This window comes from Brachycentrus maculatus, unplaced genomic scaffold, assembly GCF_059751285.1.
Source record: "Brachycentrus maculatus isolate JH-2025_06_01 unplaced genomic scaffold, ASM5975128v1 h1tg000212l, whole genome shotgun sequence".
Taxonomy (NCBI): domain Eukaryota; kingdom Metazoa; phylum Arthropoda; class Insecta; order Trichoptera; family Brachycentridae; genus Brachycentrus; species Brachycentrus maculatus.
The window spans coordinates 435,708-449,162 of NW_028280963.1; the positions used below are offsets into that span (position 1 = coordinate 435,708).

At 29.8% G+C, this 13,455-nt stretch overlaps 3 protein-coding genes across 3 annotated transcripts; 1 reads left to right on the plus strand and 2 right to left on the minus strand.

Annotated features, from left to right (window-relative positions):
* Positions 1–880: 880 nt before the first annotated feature.
* LOC148307052 (uncharacterized) lies at positions 881–4,290 on the minus strand. Its single transcript, XM_088264036.1, has 2 exons — positions 3,995–4,290; positions 881–2,710 (listed from the first exon to the last, which is right to left on the minus strand). The coding sequence occupies exons 1-2, from the start codon at positions 4,100–4,102 to the stop codon at positions 2,486–2,488; spliced, it is 333 nt and encodes a 110-aa protein (XP_088120162.1). The 5' UTR covers positions 4,103–4,290; the 3' UTR covers positions 881–2,485.
* A 1,011-nt stretch (positions 4,291–5,301) lies between these two features.
* On the plus strand, positions 5,302–6,116 carry ppl (glycine cleavage system H protein, mitochondrial). The gene is made up of 2 exons (XM_088264004.1): positions 5,302–5,368; positions 5,449–6,116. Exon 2 carries the CDS (start codon positions 5,476–5,478, stop codon positions 5,980–5,982), a length of 507 nt encoding a protein of 168 aa, XP_088120130.1. The 5' UTR covers positions 5,302–5,368; positions 5,449–5,475; the 3' UTR covers positions 5,983–6,116.
* Positions 6,117–6,868: 752 nt separating this feature from the next.
* Nubp1 (NUBP iron-sulfur cluster assembly factor 1) lies at positions 6,869–13,433 on the minus strand. The gene is made up of 9 exons (XM_088264001.1): positions 13,086–13,433; positions 12,636–12,716; positions 12,331–12,491; positions 10,008–10,109; positions 9,820–9,910; positions 9,208–9,279; positions 8,442–8,644; positions 7,629–7,821; positions 6,869–7,115 (listed from the first exon to the last, which is right to left on the minus strand). The coding sequence occupies exons 1-9, from the start codon at positions 13,111–13,113 to the stop codon at positions 7,090–7,092; spliced, it is 957 nt and encodes a 318-aa protein (XP_088120127.1). The 5' UTR covers positions 13,114–13,433; the 3' UTR covers positions 6,869–7,089.
* Positions 13,434–13,455: the final 22 nt, after the last annotated feature.

The window sequence follows — 13,455 nt, forward strand, 5'->3', positions numbered from 1 at the left end:
TCTAACAGCACTTGACTGAACACATCAGTCTGATTTTTAAGGGGAAAACTGTCATAAATAAAGTTTCTTTATGCCATTATAAACAACACACATGTATTGCATATTAAAAAAAAATTAAAATAAAACAATTACGATAAATTTGACCTGATAAATATTCCAGTCCAAATACGGCATAGATTGTGAATATGGAGTATAAATTTTTGTGTAATAGATAAACATTTGTCTAATTTTTAGCTCCGCATAAGTCAATTCTACTGGACACTTTTGCACTCCTTTTTACGTTTACATTTACACATTGGTAAGAAAAAGGTATAGTTTAATGGCTAATTATGAAAGAGTTAAAATGGGTAGACATATAGCTCCAAGGTGTTGGAATGTAAATCAATTATAAAAAAAGTAAAAAAAAGAAAATATAGTTTATATTTTCAAAATACATAGGTAATCAGAAAAAAATCCTGTATTACTGGTTACATTTCGAATGCAGTACACATATTTTTTTAAAATTTTATAAAAGTTTGATGTGATTTTTAAGAAAATTTTACTACTTTGATTACTTTACAAAATTAAACAGTTATTACAGTTTATTTTCATTATTGTGTAAAATATGTAGCTATAAAAAGATTTTATATAAAAATATATTTTTGTATAAAAATTCCATTTAATCACATATTAAATTGACTTAATTGTACAATGTATTTATTTCATCAAGGTCATTTTTTTCTAAATATGCTATTCATTTCATTAATGTGCATTAAAGTATCAACCAGGTTTTTAAGTTAACCATTCGAAACATATTTTAAGTCCGTCAGGTTGGTCATTTTGATTTAGAGGTAAAGATTACTCAAATTTTATATTTAATTGAGATCTTGAGTAGTGAGTGTTTTTGCCTAGACTTTTCAATCATGAATTACATGAAATTATAGTAATTTTAAACAGAGTAAATCCGCTCACAATTAACTTAATAGTATAGACATAAAACTTACAAAGTTAAAGCCTAAGTAGGGCCAAGAAACAACAAAGTCGTAGCTAGATTGCAGTCACTTGGATGTTAGGTTAGGTTAATTAAAAAAAGAGATCTTGAGTATTAGTCATTTATCTAACCGAAAACATGTTTTTTATTTGAATCAAATCTGAATGATGAATAATCACATTAAATTACAAATATATCTATGAGTTATGAAATGATGGTTAATGCTATAGTTGCCAAATTATAAGAAAATTATTTAACGGATTATTATTTTCCCATCAAGTATGAAATTCTGTATATTTTTTTTGAACACACAAAATGATGTTGAAAATGCTGAGGTTCAAAATTATTACGATGCTTTATCAATCGGTCTAAAGAAATTATAACAGAAAGAATCATGTAAACAATTTTATAAACAATATTACTAACTTCAAGAGCAATTTTGGATTTTTAAACAAATTTATTTTATCCTAATAAATAAAGTTAAGAAGTATTAAAACTTTTATTAAAAAAATACAATCTGTAAAAAAACTAGTTCAGTTCGAAAAATGTGATATTGAAATGCCTAATTTGTAAAAATAACTTTTTTGTTACCTGATTGGGATAGTTTATTTAGTTTTTTGTGGTTTCTTATTTCTTTCAAGCTAAAGTTTTTGATAAGTTTTCAATGTCAAATATTCAATACATAACCAAATTTATGCACTTCAGGGATCAAATTCAAAAACCAAATTAACCCTTTGCCCGATTTGCCTGTAACACATACGGGTAAAAAACAGGCCTTTGTGGATTTGTCCGTACCTGGTAACCCGCACCCGGCGAAGAAATAGCGGAAACTGATTTTACTACATTATTTTATGAACTCTATGTGTATGGCCCGTAGTGGACTTTTATTTTGTATGTTTCAAACATATCTTAATATCATATACTTGAAATAAAAAATAAAACCTGCCGTTTTCCAAATGTAATCTTCATTAAAACTCATCAGTCAATAAAACTCATCGGAATTTTACTCTCCGGCAATCTGGTTAGCATGATAAAATGGATGATTGGCTTGGAGTGGCTTGTGCTTTTGACGGTCTTTAATCGGTGCGTGATCAGGGTGCGCGTAATTCGATCATGCTAAACTGTAATAGTCACTTTTATTTATTTTAAAACGAACTGCCGGACGTTAAAATTCCATGTAGTGCACAAGCGCTCAAAGAGTAAAAAAAAACACTCTTGTCAAGAAGTCATTGTAACATCACTGTTATACGACAAATGTAAGTAGAAATGGAAGAACATTATTTGAACTATAAATAGTTCAGAAGAAATAGATATGCAAAAATAAAATTTATAAAAATCTGAATATTAGAGTTTACTAATCAAAGGGTTAATATTAATTTACTATACTTAAAACATTTAATATTCTACAAAGTTATTTATAATATCTTTGATGGAACCTTAGATTATAATGAAAATAACAGACTTTGATAATACTATGCGTTTAGTCATACTATTGAGAATCTTGAAGCTTCTGTATTAGATGATCACGGGTGATCGTTTCTGCGATGAAGGGTTTCGAAATAGAGTCCACGACATGCGCTCCTGATTACTAGAGTTGATGGCCATGGAGTGGCTGATGACATGATATCCATACTCGTGGTGGAGAACATTCAGTAAGTGAAGAACTCTTCCTCTGCCATCTATCCTGACGACACCAGTTCCCAAAATTTTACTAGAACCAGAATTTTTCGACTCCATTTCCTAGAATAAACATAAATATGTAATAGATTTATATTATCCACTGACACTTCGTGATGGAATTGCATTTTTAATTTATTATTAGATTAAAACCAATATTTTTAGCTTTTCCACTTTTTTATTTGACCAGCGACCGGGTTTCGTCGTTACCGACATCATCAGACTGTCTGTCTGACACCCAGTCTGATGATGTCGGTAACGACGAAACCCGGTCGCTGGTCAAATAAAAAAGTGGAAAAGCTAAAAATATTGGTTTTAATCTAATAATAAAATAAATATGTAACTTCACTTAAAAAAAAAAATATTACAATGCAGTTTTGTAATTGATGGAACTCAATGTCGGTATCACATATAAGTCTTATAAATTTAAGAAGTGTTTAAATAATAATACATTACAAATAAGTCTTATAATTTGAATAAGTGTTTACAACATACAAAATGTGACTATGTGTAAGTGCAACATATTATAATATGTATGGAAAACCAAGAAATTTGATTTGTCTTATACTTTTGTAATGATTCACTGTTTTAACTTTATATACCACTTATTTGCTGTGTCTATTATTATTACTCCAACTACATTTAATTATATAAATTAACTATCGTAACAATATAAGTTATACTGCATATTTGAACTATGTAATATATCTTGCACAAATTACCTATGACCGTTAATAAAATAAATAGATGAATATATAATTTAAGCAGATCACACGACAAAAGGTTAAATTTGTAAGGTTAGCATATCTATCTTCGAGGAACTCGTACATATTAGCTATGTACAACTTATACAAGCTAGCACAAGAATGGCTATGCAAACCTGTGTATCCTAGCCATTACTCCTATTTGTATTTACTATTTCTCCTTTATTTTCTTTCCCAAATAGTGTCCCTAACTTTAGTTGTCCTGTAGTTAATAAAGCTCCTTTACTTATTTCATCTGTATCTCATTAAACATATTGCACTCCTTTATCCAAGAATGCCTTGCCTTCATATAATCATTGAGTTAACACTGTGATGATTTGAATAGATGCAATGCCCCATGTACTACTTGGCTAAAAGGCTTGGCTACTAGGTAAAAAATGGTGTTGGAAATTGAACCTAGGACCATGTAAGCCAAATTTGTTAAACTATAAAGCTGATGGTGATATATAAATATAGAAAAGGAAATAAAAAATAAGCATTAACTAAGAAATAAATTTTCTTAAATCAGTTGTTAGCCACTGATATTTTATTAAGTACTGCAAGATCTTGGATAGTTGTATTAATCATAAAAAGGGCATATTACCGAAACCAGTTTATCTCGTTCAGGAGCAGAAAGTCCTGCAATGAGAGTACCTTCAACACTTCCTAATTGAGAAGTTGCTAATTGTCCAGTAACAACAATATAGGGCATTTTAGGATGTGCGATTAGTTAAAATATTGTCAAAATTGATAATTTCAATGTTCTAATTTAACGGAAATAAATTTCAAAAACTGCTCTACTATATAAAAAAGTATGTTTTAAAAAGAAACTAAAACGGTGATAAAATTAATCTCGTACTTGGCGGCCTTGAAATTTTGACCAGAGAAATGTCAAAATTGACATTGCATTGACAGATCATTTTTCTATAGATACCACAAACTATAGAATGCAGAATTTAATTGCCATGTATAAAAAATACCATAAAATAGGTACTTACTTATTTTAAAATGTAAATAAATTAGACTAATGAATTTGAGAAAGCATACAGCTGGCCTAGTGACATAAATGATTCTCAGTGTAAGTAAATTGAATTAAAATTTTTGTCACCTTTTTATATGATGTAAAATCACCCTATCACTTACGAAAATAATAATGACTAAGCTTCATCAACTTAGAGAAGACCGTTTAAGAACGCCATCACAAGTTGTGAATAAACCGGAAGGTTATGGAGGCATGTGAATCAGTCATAAGAAATTCAATTGTTGGGTTGTGGTCCCGTGGTTAGTGTCGCGGACTCTTAAGTCAGAGTTTATTGGTTCGAACCCACTCTACCACAATTTAGTACCTGTTTCTAATAATGAGCCGCTTAGACTCACAGAAATAGTATGAAATTGGAATATTTGTGTAAATAATAAAAACACAAATCTTTCTCTTTTTTAATAAAAATTCATGATTTTAGTACCGAAGCGTCATGATAGTGGCTCTTGTTTTTAGAAGGCAAAAAATGCATATTAACTCAAAATATGTCATATAATTACTATGATTGCGAAAATCCACGTTTATCTTTTTATATTTTCTTTTCAAAGTACGTATTTTTAAAATTAGAAACAATACGGGTCCATATAAGATTAACATAATTATTTATTTAATATTATTCAAACTACCATTCACTTATTCCGTCATTTTCAATCCAGTATAATAAATATAGTGCACAAAATTATTGCAATGTGATTGTGGGTAAGTACCCACATAAATAAAAACCTTGAGAATTGAAAAATGTTTATGACGTAATTAAAATAATTGTCTCTGCCCCATATCTGTCAATGCGTATATATTTGAATTGCTTTGGCAAAAATGATAACCTGTGATAACCCTTAAATATAAAGATATAGAGCTTCAATTGTACATATAGTGTATATTGTGTAATTGAATGAAGAGTTTCAGTCGTACAATTCGTGAATCGTGTGTTTTTTGTTGGTAAGTAGATTTCTAAACGCATTTACAACTTTTTCGTAAATTATTTTTGACAAATTTATTATTTGATTTTTAATTTACAGAATATTCGGATACGAAAGTAATTTAAAATGACGTTATTCAAAAGTATATTGTTGGTCAGATGCACACTGCAGCTGACGCCTCACCACTTTGCCCAAAACTTAAAAATGCTTAATGGAAAATGTATGCGTAGTTTAAGCGTAAGCTGTGTGTCCAGAGCAACCCGGAAGTTTACAGACAAACACGAGTGGGTCGTGATAGACGGGGACTCAGGGACAGTAGGAATATCAGATTACGCGCAGGAAGCTCTGGGAGATGTGGTGTTTGCACAACTACCCGAAGTCAACACTGTTTTGGGAGCCAAGGAAGAGTGCGGAGCCCTGGAGAGCGTGAAGGCCGCCAGTGAACTCTATTCGCCCTTGAGCGGGATAGTATTAGAAAAGAATACAGAGGTAGAGGCGACTCCAGGCTTAATTAATAAATCGTGTTACGAGAAAGGATGGCTTTTTAAGTTAAAACTCACAAAATCCGAAGAGCTGGAGGAACTAATGGACGAAACACAGTATGACGAATTCATAAAAAAAGATAGCCATTAATGATTACATGTGTGTTGTGTTTGATATATTTCTTACGTTTTCCTTTGCTAGATACTTTACGAGCCTATGTTCAATATAACACTTATTGTTAAAAAATAATATATGTATGATGTTATTAAAAAAATCTTGATCCACTTATAAGTCATCCGATTACTGGTGAAAAACTTTAAGGAAAAAAAATCAACGTCAATTTTTAATCACTTCTGTGACAAAAATAAAGTGCTTTTTAATTAGTGCGTGAAGTGCAAAATCATCACATGATTTTAACAATTAAAGAAAAGCTGTAAATTTTTTACTTATATTTTTTTACTAGTAATAGGATGATGGTTTGTTTATTAGGTCCTTTTATACTAACATTGTTTTTTTGTACCATTTATTCAATAATAATAATTTATTAAATGCAGTGAATTAGTTAGATGATTTAATAATAAATTAAAATAATTGCCAATTACTACTTGTTTTACAACATTTCAAATCCAATATAAAATTCTGTTATCATCTTTAGGCTTTTAGCTTATTTAGGACAAAATTATTTGCTAGTATCTATTAAACTTCGCATAAATAGTCTTATTTATCTTTCCGCATACTATCTGAAGGTCAAAGGAAATAAATATAAGCTTTAGTTAATTATCATCCCTTGAAATATCAAGAAATTATTGTTTGTTTTGATATCAAATTTAAAAACAGTATCATTGGTTAAATAATAATAAACATGATGGCGATGTATTGACATCACGTAGGTGATAAGAGAATCACTTATTTTGACAATTCATTCAGTAATTGAGTGAACAGTTAAGTTGTTATCACTTTACGAACATAAAATATATTTATTTGATACTGCTATATTAAGAAGATTATGTAATTTACAATCAGAACAAGGGTTAAGTTTTCTATAAAAAGAAACTACAAATGAAATTGAATATAGATTTTAATATAACAAATTATTTAAAAACAAATACATTTTTATATACACACTAATTATTATTATACATATAGAGTTTACATATACTATAAAAATGATAATTAAAAGGTATATTTACCACTAGTCTCTTTTTCCAATGAATAAAAAAATAATATTTACTTTGTACATTTTGACTTGAATCACATTTAGGATTTGAATTGTAGTAGGAAATCTGAAAAAAAATGCAGTGATTAATAGTATATTTTCCTCATAGTAAATTTTAAATTTACCCTCTAGTTAAAGAATTGAGTTTTATGGCTCGAGAAACAGAGTACCAATCGAAATAAGGCATACTTTTTCATTCTTGATATTTATCACCCATTTAGATGTCATGAGAGTGGTATACATATCTCGAAAATTTCAAGGCACAGTTAAAAAGTCCTTGTGTAATTAAAATGGAGCAATAATAGAATAAAAAATTGGTTAATTTCTATTTATTCACATGTGTTCTATTTCTTCACAGAACAACCCACAGTTTGGGTATTTGGGTGGTCAGTGCTGAGGCTATTGAAACTATGCAATATTATACAAGTATTATTTGACTTAGACCAGCGCTTACAATCTGAGATTAAGAAATTCTATTATCACTAGACTGAACAAAAAAAAATTTAATGCACAACATTCAAGAGTACGATAAACATTTTTAGATGAATTGTTTAAAATTAATTATAATACTTTTACATACTGTCTATTATTGTATCGAGAGCATTGATGGCTGGAGAGTCTTTCATCTCCGAGATGGGATCCTGTCCGAGGTCACACAAGTAGGCCAGTCGGGGGTCCAAGGGAAGGCGCCCCAGTAACTTCACCCCAGTCCCCTCTACCCCTCTATCCTGACCTTTTGTCGCTTTGTCCCGTGGAAATATTTCACTCTCTGTCTGAAATTAAAAAATGCAAATGTTTAGATTTGACTAAAAAAATCAGTCAAAATCAAACTAAAGCTAGTTTTGATGACTTAAGATGTTTTACCAACTTCTTATGTTTGTAAATATAAAGTTCTTGGTTAAAAATGTTTATTGGGTATTGTTCTAATCTGGATAGAACTTTTTGCTATTGCACGCTATTAGGTGAAATTGACATTAGGGGGAAAATGCTCTCTGAACTGTTTTTTATAGAAACTAACATTCTATATTATAAAGGTTTTATTTTCTATCTGTATACATATTTCTATGTTCAATAGGAGTATTTGTTTTTGGAGAGCTTCGCTAAACACAAATTCATTCTACAGAAGTTTAACTGTACAATAATCAGTAATGGGTGATCAAAAACGAATTGACGACTTCTCCACAAGAATTTGTTAGTTCATCCGGTTTTTCAATTCGATCAGAGAACAAATTTGGTTGCATATTTCTAGCTTCCGATATATTTGATTGACATCAAAAGTGACAGTTATTATTTGGAAAATTTGTAATTATCACAGATTACAAAGCTATGTACACATTTTAAAGATATATTTTTAAAATTATTTTTATAGTTTCTTGGTTTTCAATTTACTTACTTTACATTTGGGACAAACAAAGGATGACATGTTTTCTATAATTCCGATGATGGGTATACCAAGTTTCTTGCAGAATGTGATTTCTTTACGGACATCCAACAGAGACAGTTCTTGCGGAGTTGTTACTAATATAGCACCAGCTAATCCTGAATCTTCTCCATTACTCAAATATGTAACTAATGATAGATGCTCATCAGATGTCCCTATTATTAAAAAAATATATCAAAATTAAATTAAATTAATTAAACTAAATATATTCATATGCAGTTGTTGTTCTCACCTCCTCCCCTCCCCCCTTAGAAACGTAGCATAGCACATGATGGACATGCATTGGACTCATGCCATTTTATTTTAGTCATTAGTTAGGTGAAATACTAGTCTTGTCATGTTTGGCTACTATGCTGGAGGTCCGGGTTCGATTTCCAGGAGGAATCAAAATGAAAGTTTTTTTTCACTAATATTTATTTAATATTAGCGTGTAGGGCAGGACTGATCAGCTTGCCTTCATATAATTAAAAATCTACTTAATATTGCATCAATTTGATGTAGTGCCCTATGCACCATTGTGTATGGATTAGGGTATGAAGAAAAATTATCTGTCTAATGTTTTCTATAACATATTATTTTGAGAACATTAATTTGTTTTTACATTGACCGAGTGGGGATCGAACTGATGCACGGTATCTAAATATGCACTATGAGGCCAGTATTCCAAATTTAATGTAAGTACTCGTAATTTGATATATCAACTAAATAATTCAATTACCTGGTGGCGTATCTATCAGAAGGAAATCCAATTGGCCCCAATCAACTTCAGTTAAAAACTGTTTTATCATCCCTGAAATACAATTAAAATAATTTTAGTTTTAATCAACATTTTACCCACATCAACATATTTTGTACTGTGTAAAAAAACAAAAATTCAATCCGAAATCGAAAATAAGTATAAAATATCTTGATTTTTTCAAAACATAGATTTATAATATTATTTGATGTACTATTCAAAAACTTTTGTTTCTTAAACTACACTTTCAGGGAGAAATTTTTAATCGCTATGAAATAACAGGGAATTCCTCATTGAAATATGCGTAGTTACTAAAAAAATTATGTAACATAAAATTTCTTAAATTATCAAAGTTGTCCACATTATAATTTGAGTAATCATACCATTGTGTGTTGATAAATTTATTTGGTGGCATTTTAGCCACCATTGAAGGGCATTGTGATTGCGTTTTAGCCAACATTTTCCTGTTTATTTTTATCATTTTTCCAAACATTCCAGCAATCTGGTACTATGGTTTTATATAATTGATGAGATTAAATTATAAATATTACGTTATAGAAAACATGTTATAGCTTTTTTCTATATTAAACTAACCATTTTTCTTTGGACCTCTCCAAATGATAGCATCATCCGGGCTACCGAGCAGAAATCCTATTGACATTAGTGAAAGGTTGTCTTCGATATACTGTAATGAAAATAATAATACAATGACTCAAACAAATTCCTTTTTATATCAAAATGTGTATACATTTTTATGAGTGATGACATAGTGAATAATTTACCACTGGAGACCATCCTGACCCAGAGTGATGAACTTGTTCTCCCGTAGCACCAAGAACGCGAGGCTGACTCGGTCCACAAATGTCTACATCCAAAACTCCAATCTGATAATAAAAATATACCTTTTACAACTAGACATGTTTCAGTGATACAAATAGTATTTCATCGCATTTATGTATTCCATGATTTTTTTAGAACTAACATTTGAACTGCCAGTAAGTATCAATATGGTGGTGCTCGGCATACCTCAACTTTTAAAGCAAAACTTGACATCTCAATCTACCAATATTTCAAGAGATGTCTCTAAATGTTTCAATAATGACACTTAAGATTTGGGTAATAAGATGAGTTTAAAATCTAAGAAGACAAGAAATTTTGTATGGTTGACATCATGATCATGGAAATGTGTTAACATAGTTGTGGCAGTTACAAACTTTTAAGTTTGATAATTTAATTTGAAATGTGAAAAAATATATTTATTTCACCTTACAAACTTAAGTATTCTATTTGAGTTAACAAGCATAATATAATAATATGAATTTTGTCAATTAATATTGTAAAAAATATATAATAATATTAATTTCTCAATATTATAATTTAGTGTCTATTTTAATTATTGATGCAAAACATTTTTTATTTGAATATGTATGAAAACACATTATACTGCTGACTGTAGACAAAGTATCAATTCCTTTTTTACTCCTTACATTTTTAAGTAATATTTTGATAAAGCGGTAAATATAAAAATAAAAGAGAACAATACAATTTGAAATATTGCCATATTATCTTACACAATCAATAGAAAAATATTCCAGTATCCAGTTTAGTAGTGGTGTAGGGCTATTAATAGGCAGGATAGAGACTTGACCTAAATAAAATTGCCATTCTGTACTAGGGTATGGGGTAGTATGTGTGCCACCCTGTACCAGGCACTAGAGTAGAACAACCTTCATAGATATTGTGCAGTTTTTTTCAGTGTAGATCCTGGTAGTGTTTTGAAGAGTCATATAGGAAAATAAATATGATTTTTGGAAATTCCAATGAGGTGCGCAGTAGATACAACAGGGTGAGTAAATAAAAAGAAACTATTACATATAGTTCTATTATAACTGCAACATTATTTTCAATACAATAAATAGATATTTTTAAATATTTCATCTCATCAAAATAAAATTATAATTACTATAAAAAGGGGTTAATCCTTTAGAAAAGCATTTTTTTTAAGGTGACATGAGTACAAAAAAAATAAAATGAAAAAAGTAATACATTCCATTTTTTTTCTCTTTTCCATATCTTGTAGTGCATAAGCCACTACATTGGATAGGTCCAATATCTTTACTATGGAGGCGGAAAACTCGATGCAGTATAAAAATTTATAGAATGATTAGACTAGTTGTTAAAAACATTTAAATATTTTAAATTTTCACTTGGCACTTCATAGTTATCGATGCGGTGTCACTTTGATCATACATCTCACAGAGGTAAGGTGATCAGTCCTGAGTTTCAGGTAGTTCATGGCAATACAAGATATTAAAGTATACAAAGTATTAAAGTGAAAAATCTCTCATGTTCATTATACTCCTCCTGGGACCACCTGCATGGTAACTTAATGCGCTAACCATTGAAGAGGCAGACAGAATAATGTTCACCGCAGTTTTAATAACACCGATACACAATTTATTTGTTGCCTCGTTTCATTTTCAGCCATATTAATCATAGAATTTCTCAAGAATTATTAGAGTGGAGTGTAGTGGGTAGGGTATTTGTTTGATTAAGTATTCTAACTGAAATTTGTTTTATTAAGTATTCTAGCTGGTATTTGTTTGATTAAGTATTAATAGGATGAAAGTAAATACATAATATGTACACTCCTTTCAAGAACGTCATAAAACAAAAAACTTTATTTTTCAGGAGATCGTTTTTAAAGTTTAAAATATAATACAATATATTAAAAATAAATATCAAGCCACTTATTGAACTTTTTACTGTGCAACTGATCTTTTTAGGTAAAACTTGAAGGTTTTTTCTCCATTTGAAAAATATTTAATATATTTAAAAAAAATAATTAATACCATTTCTTCAAAATGCAAAAACAACACTTTCTGCCCTGTGGCGGGTAAATATTAAGTTTAAAATATGCCGCTTTTGCTGAGATATAGTATATTTTCTGGGCATTCTGAAAATATGCACAACTGAAAATTGACGATTTTTGATTTATGCCGTTCTTGAAAGGAGTGAGCGATATGATTCTATTCTTTGGTTGGTAAAATTTAATTAAAAAATTAACAAATTATTTGAACTGCCAGGTAAAAAGTATGAACTTACATTTTTGTCGGGGAATTTAGCAGCCAATGCCCTTCCGAGCAAAGCGGATAATGTACTTTTTCCGACGCCTCCTTTTCCAGACAAAATAAGAACTTTGTGCTTTACAATAGCCAGTCTTTCTTTCACATGAGCTATTCCGGGGTCAGGACCTTTTGCTTCTCCTACCAGTATTAATCAATTAATCAAACTATATGAATTATCATATTACGTATACATTAGTATAGAACTTTTTGTGAAAAATATGGAACCCACAATTTAGAGGATCCAGATAATAAAAAAGGAGGTAATTATAGTTTATTGTTTACCTGAAGCACAAATATTTTGATTTGGACAACCAGCACAGGCTGAAGCTTTTCCAGCATTGTCACTTTGAGTTCCCGGGCAATCTAAAACATTGATTGTATATCACAATAATTCATGAAAAAAACCTTTTAATCTATTTGACAATCGGCCCCACAACATCAATTTGGCAGCCAAGCATGTACCCAACTATAAGTATATATGTATACCAGTTATTTAAGCGTTATTTTTTATTGTTGCGGTTTTCAGACATAACCTTAAACGATAGTATTGAGAAAACGACTAATATAATACATATTACTTTATGATGGCACTTTTCGAGCATTGTAGAGTTTCAGTTTATTAATGAATTAGTAATATAATAAAACTGAAGTTTAGATACCAAGAAGGTGAATACGATAATTCAAACTTAAACAAAATCGAAAAGCATTTCATTATCATATAAAGATACTTACGCTCAGGTATTTCATTATTATCAGCCATTACACTTATATTGTCAGTTCACTAAATACAAAGTAAATTTATATAAATAAATAATCGCTGTAAAAATCAAAAATAACGTCAAAATTGACAATTAACATTTGACAGCAGCAGAAACGACGAGAAGAGATAACATCACGAAAATTTACTTTACTAGATATACGATTTTGACCTTTCCTGAAAATAATATAAATCTACTTTGGACGTAAACATAAATAATATTTCGTTTGTTGTGAGCTTTCTCGAAGGGTATAAAGATACTATTGTATGTAAACTAAAAATTATATTTCGTTTGTTATAAAACGTCGTTCAAATCACAGACTAACTAATGTTCAAATTGAAAAA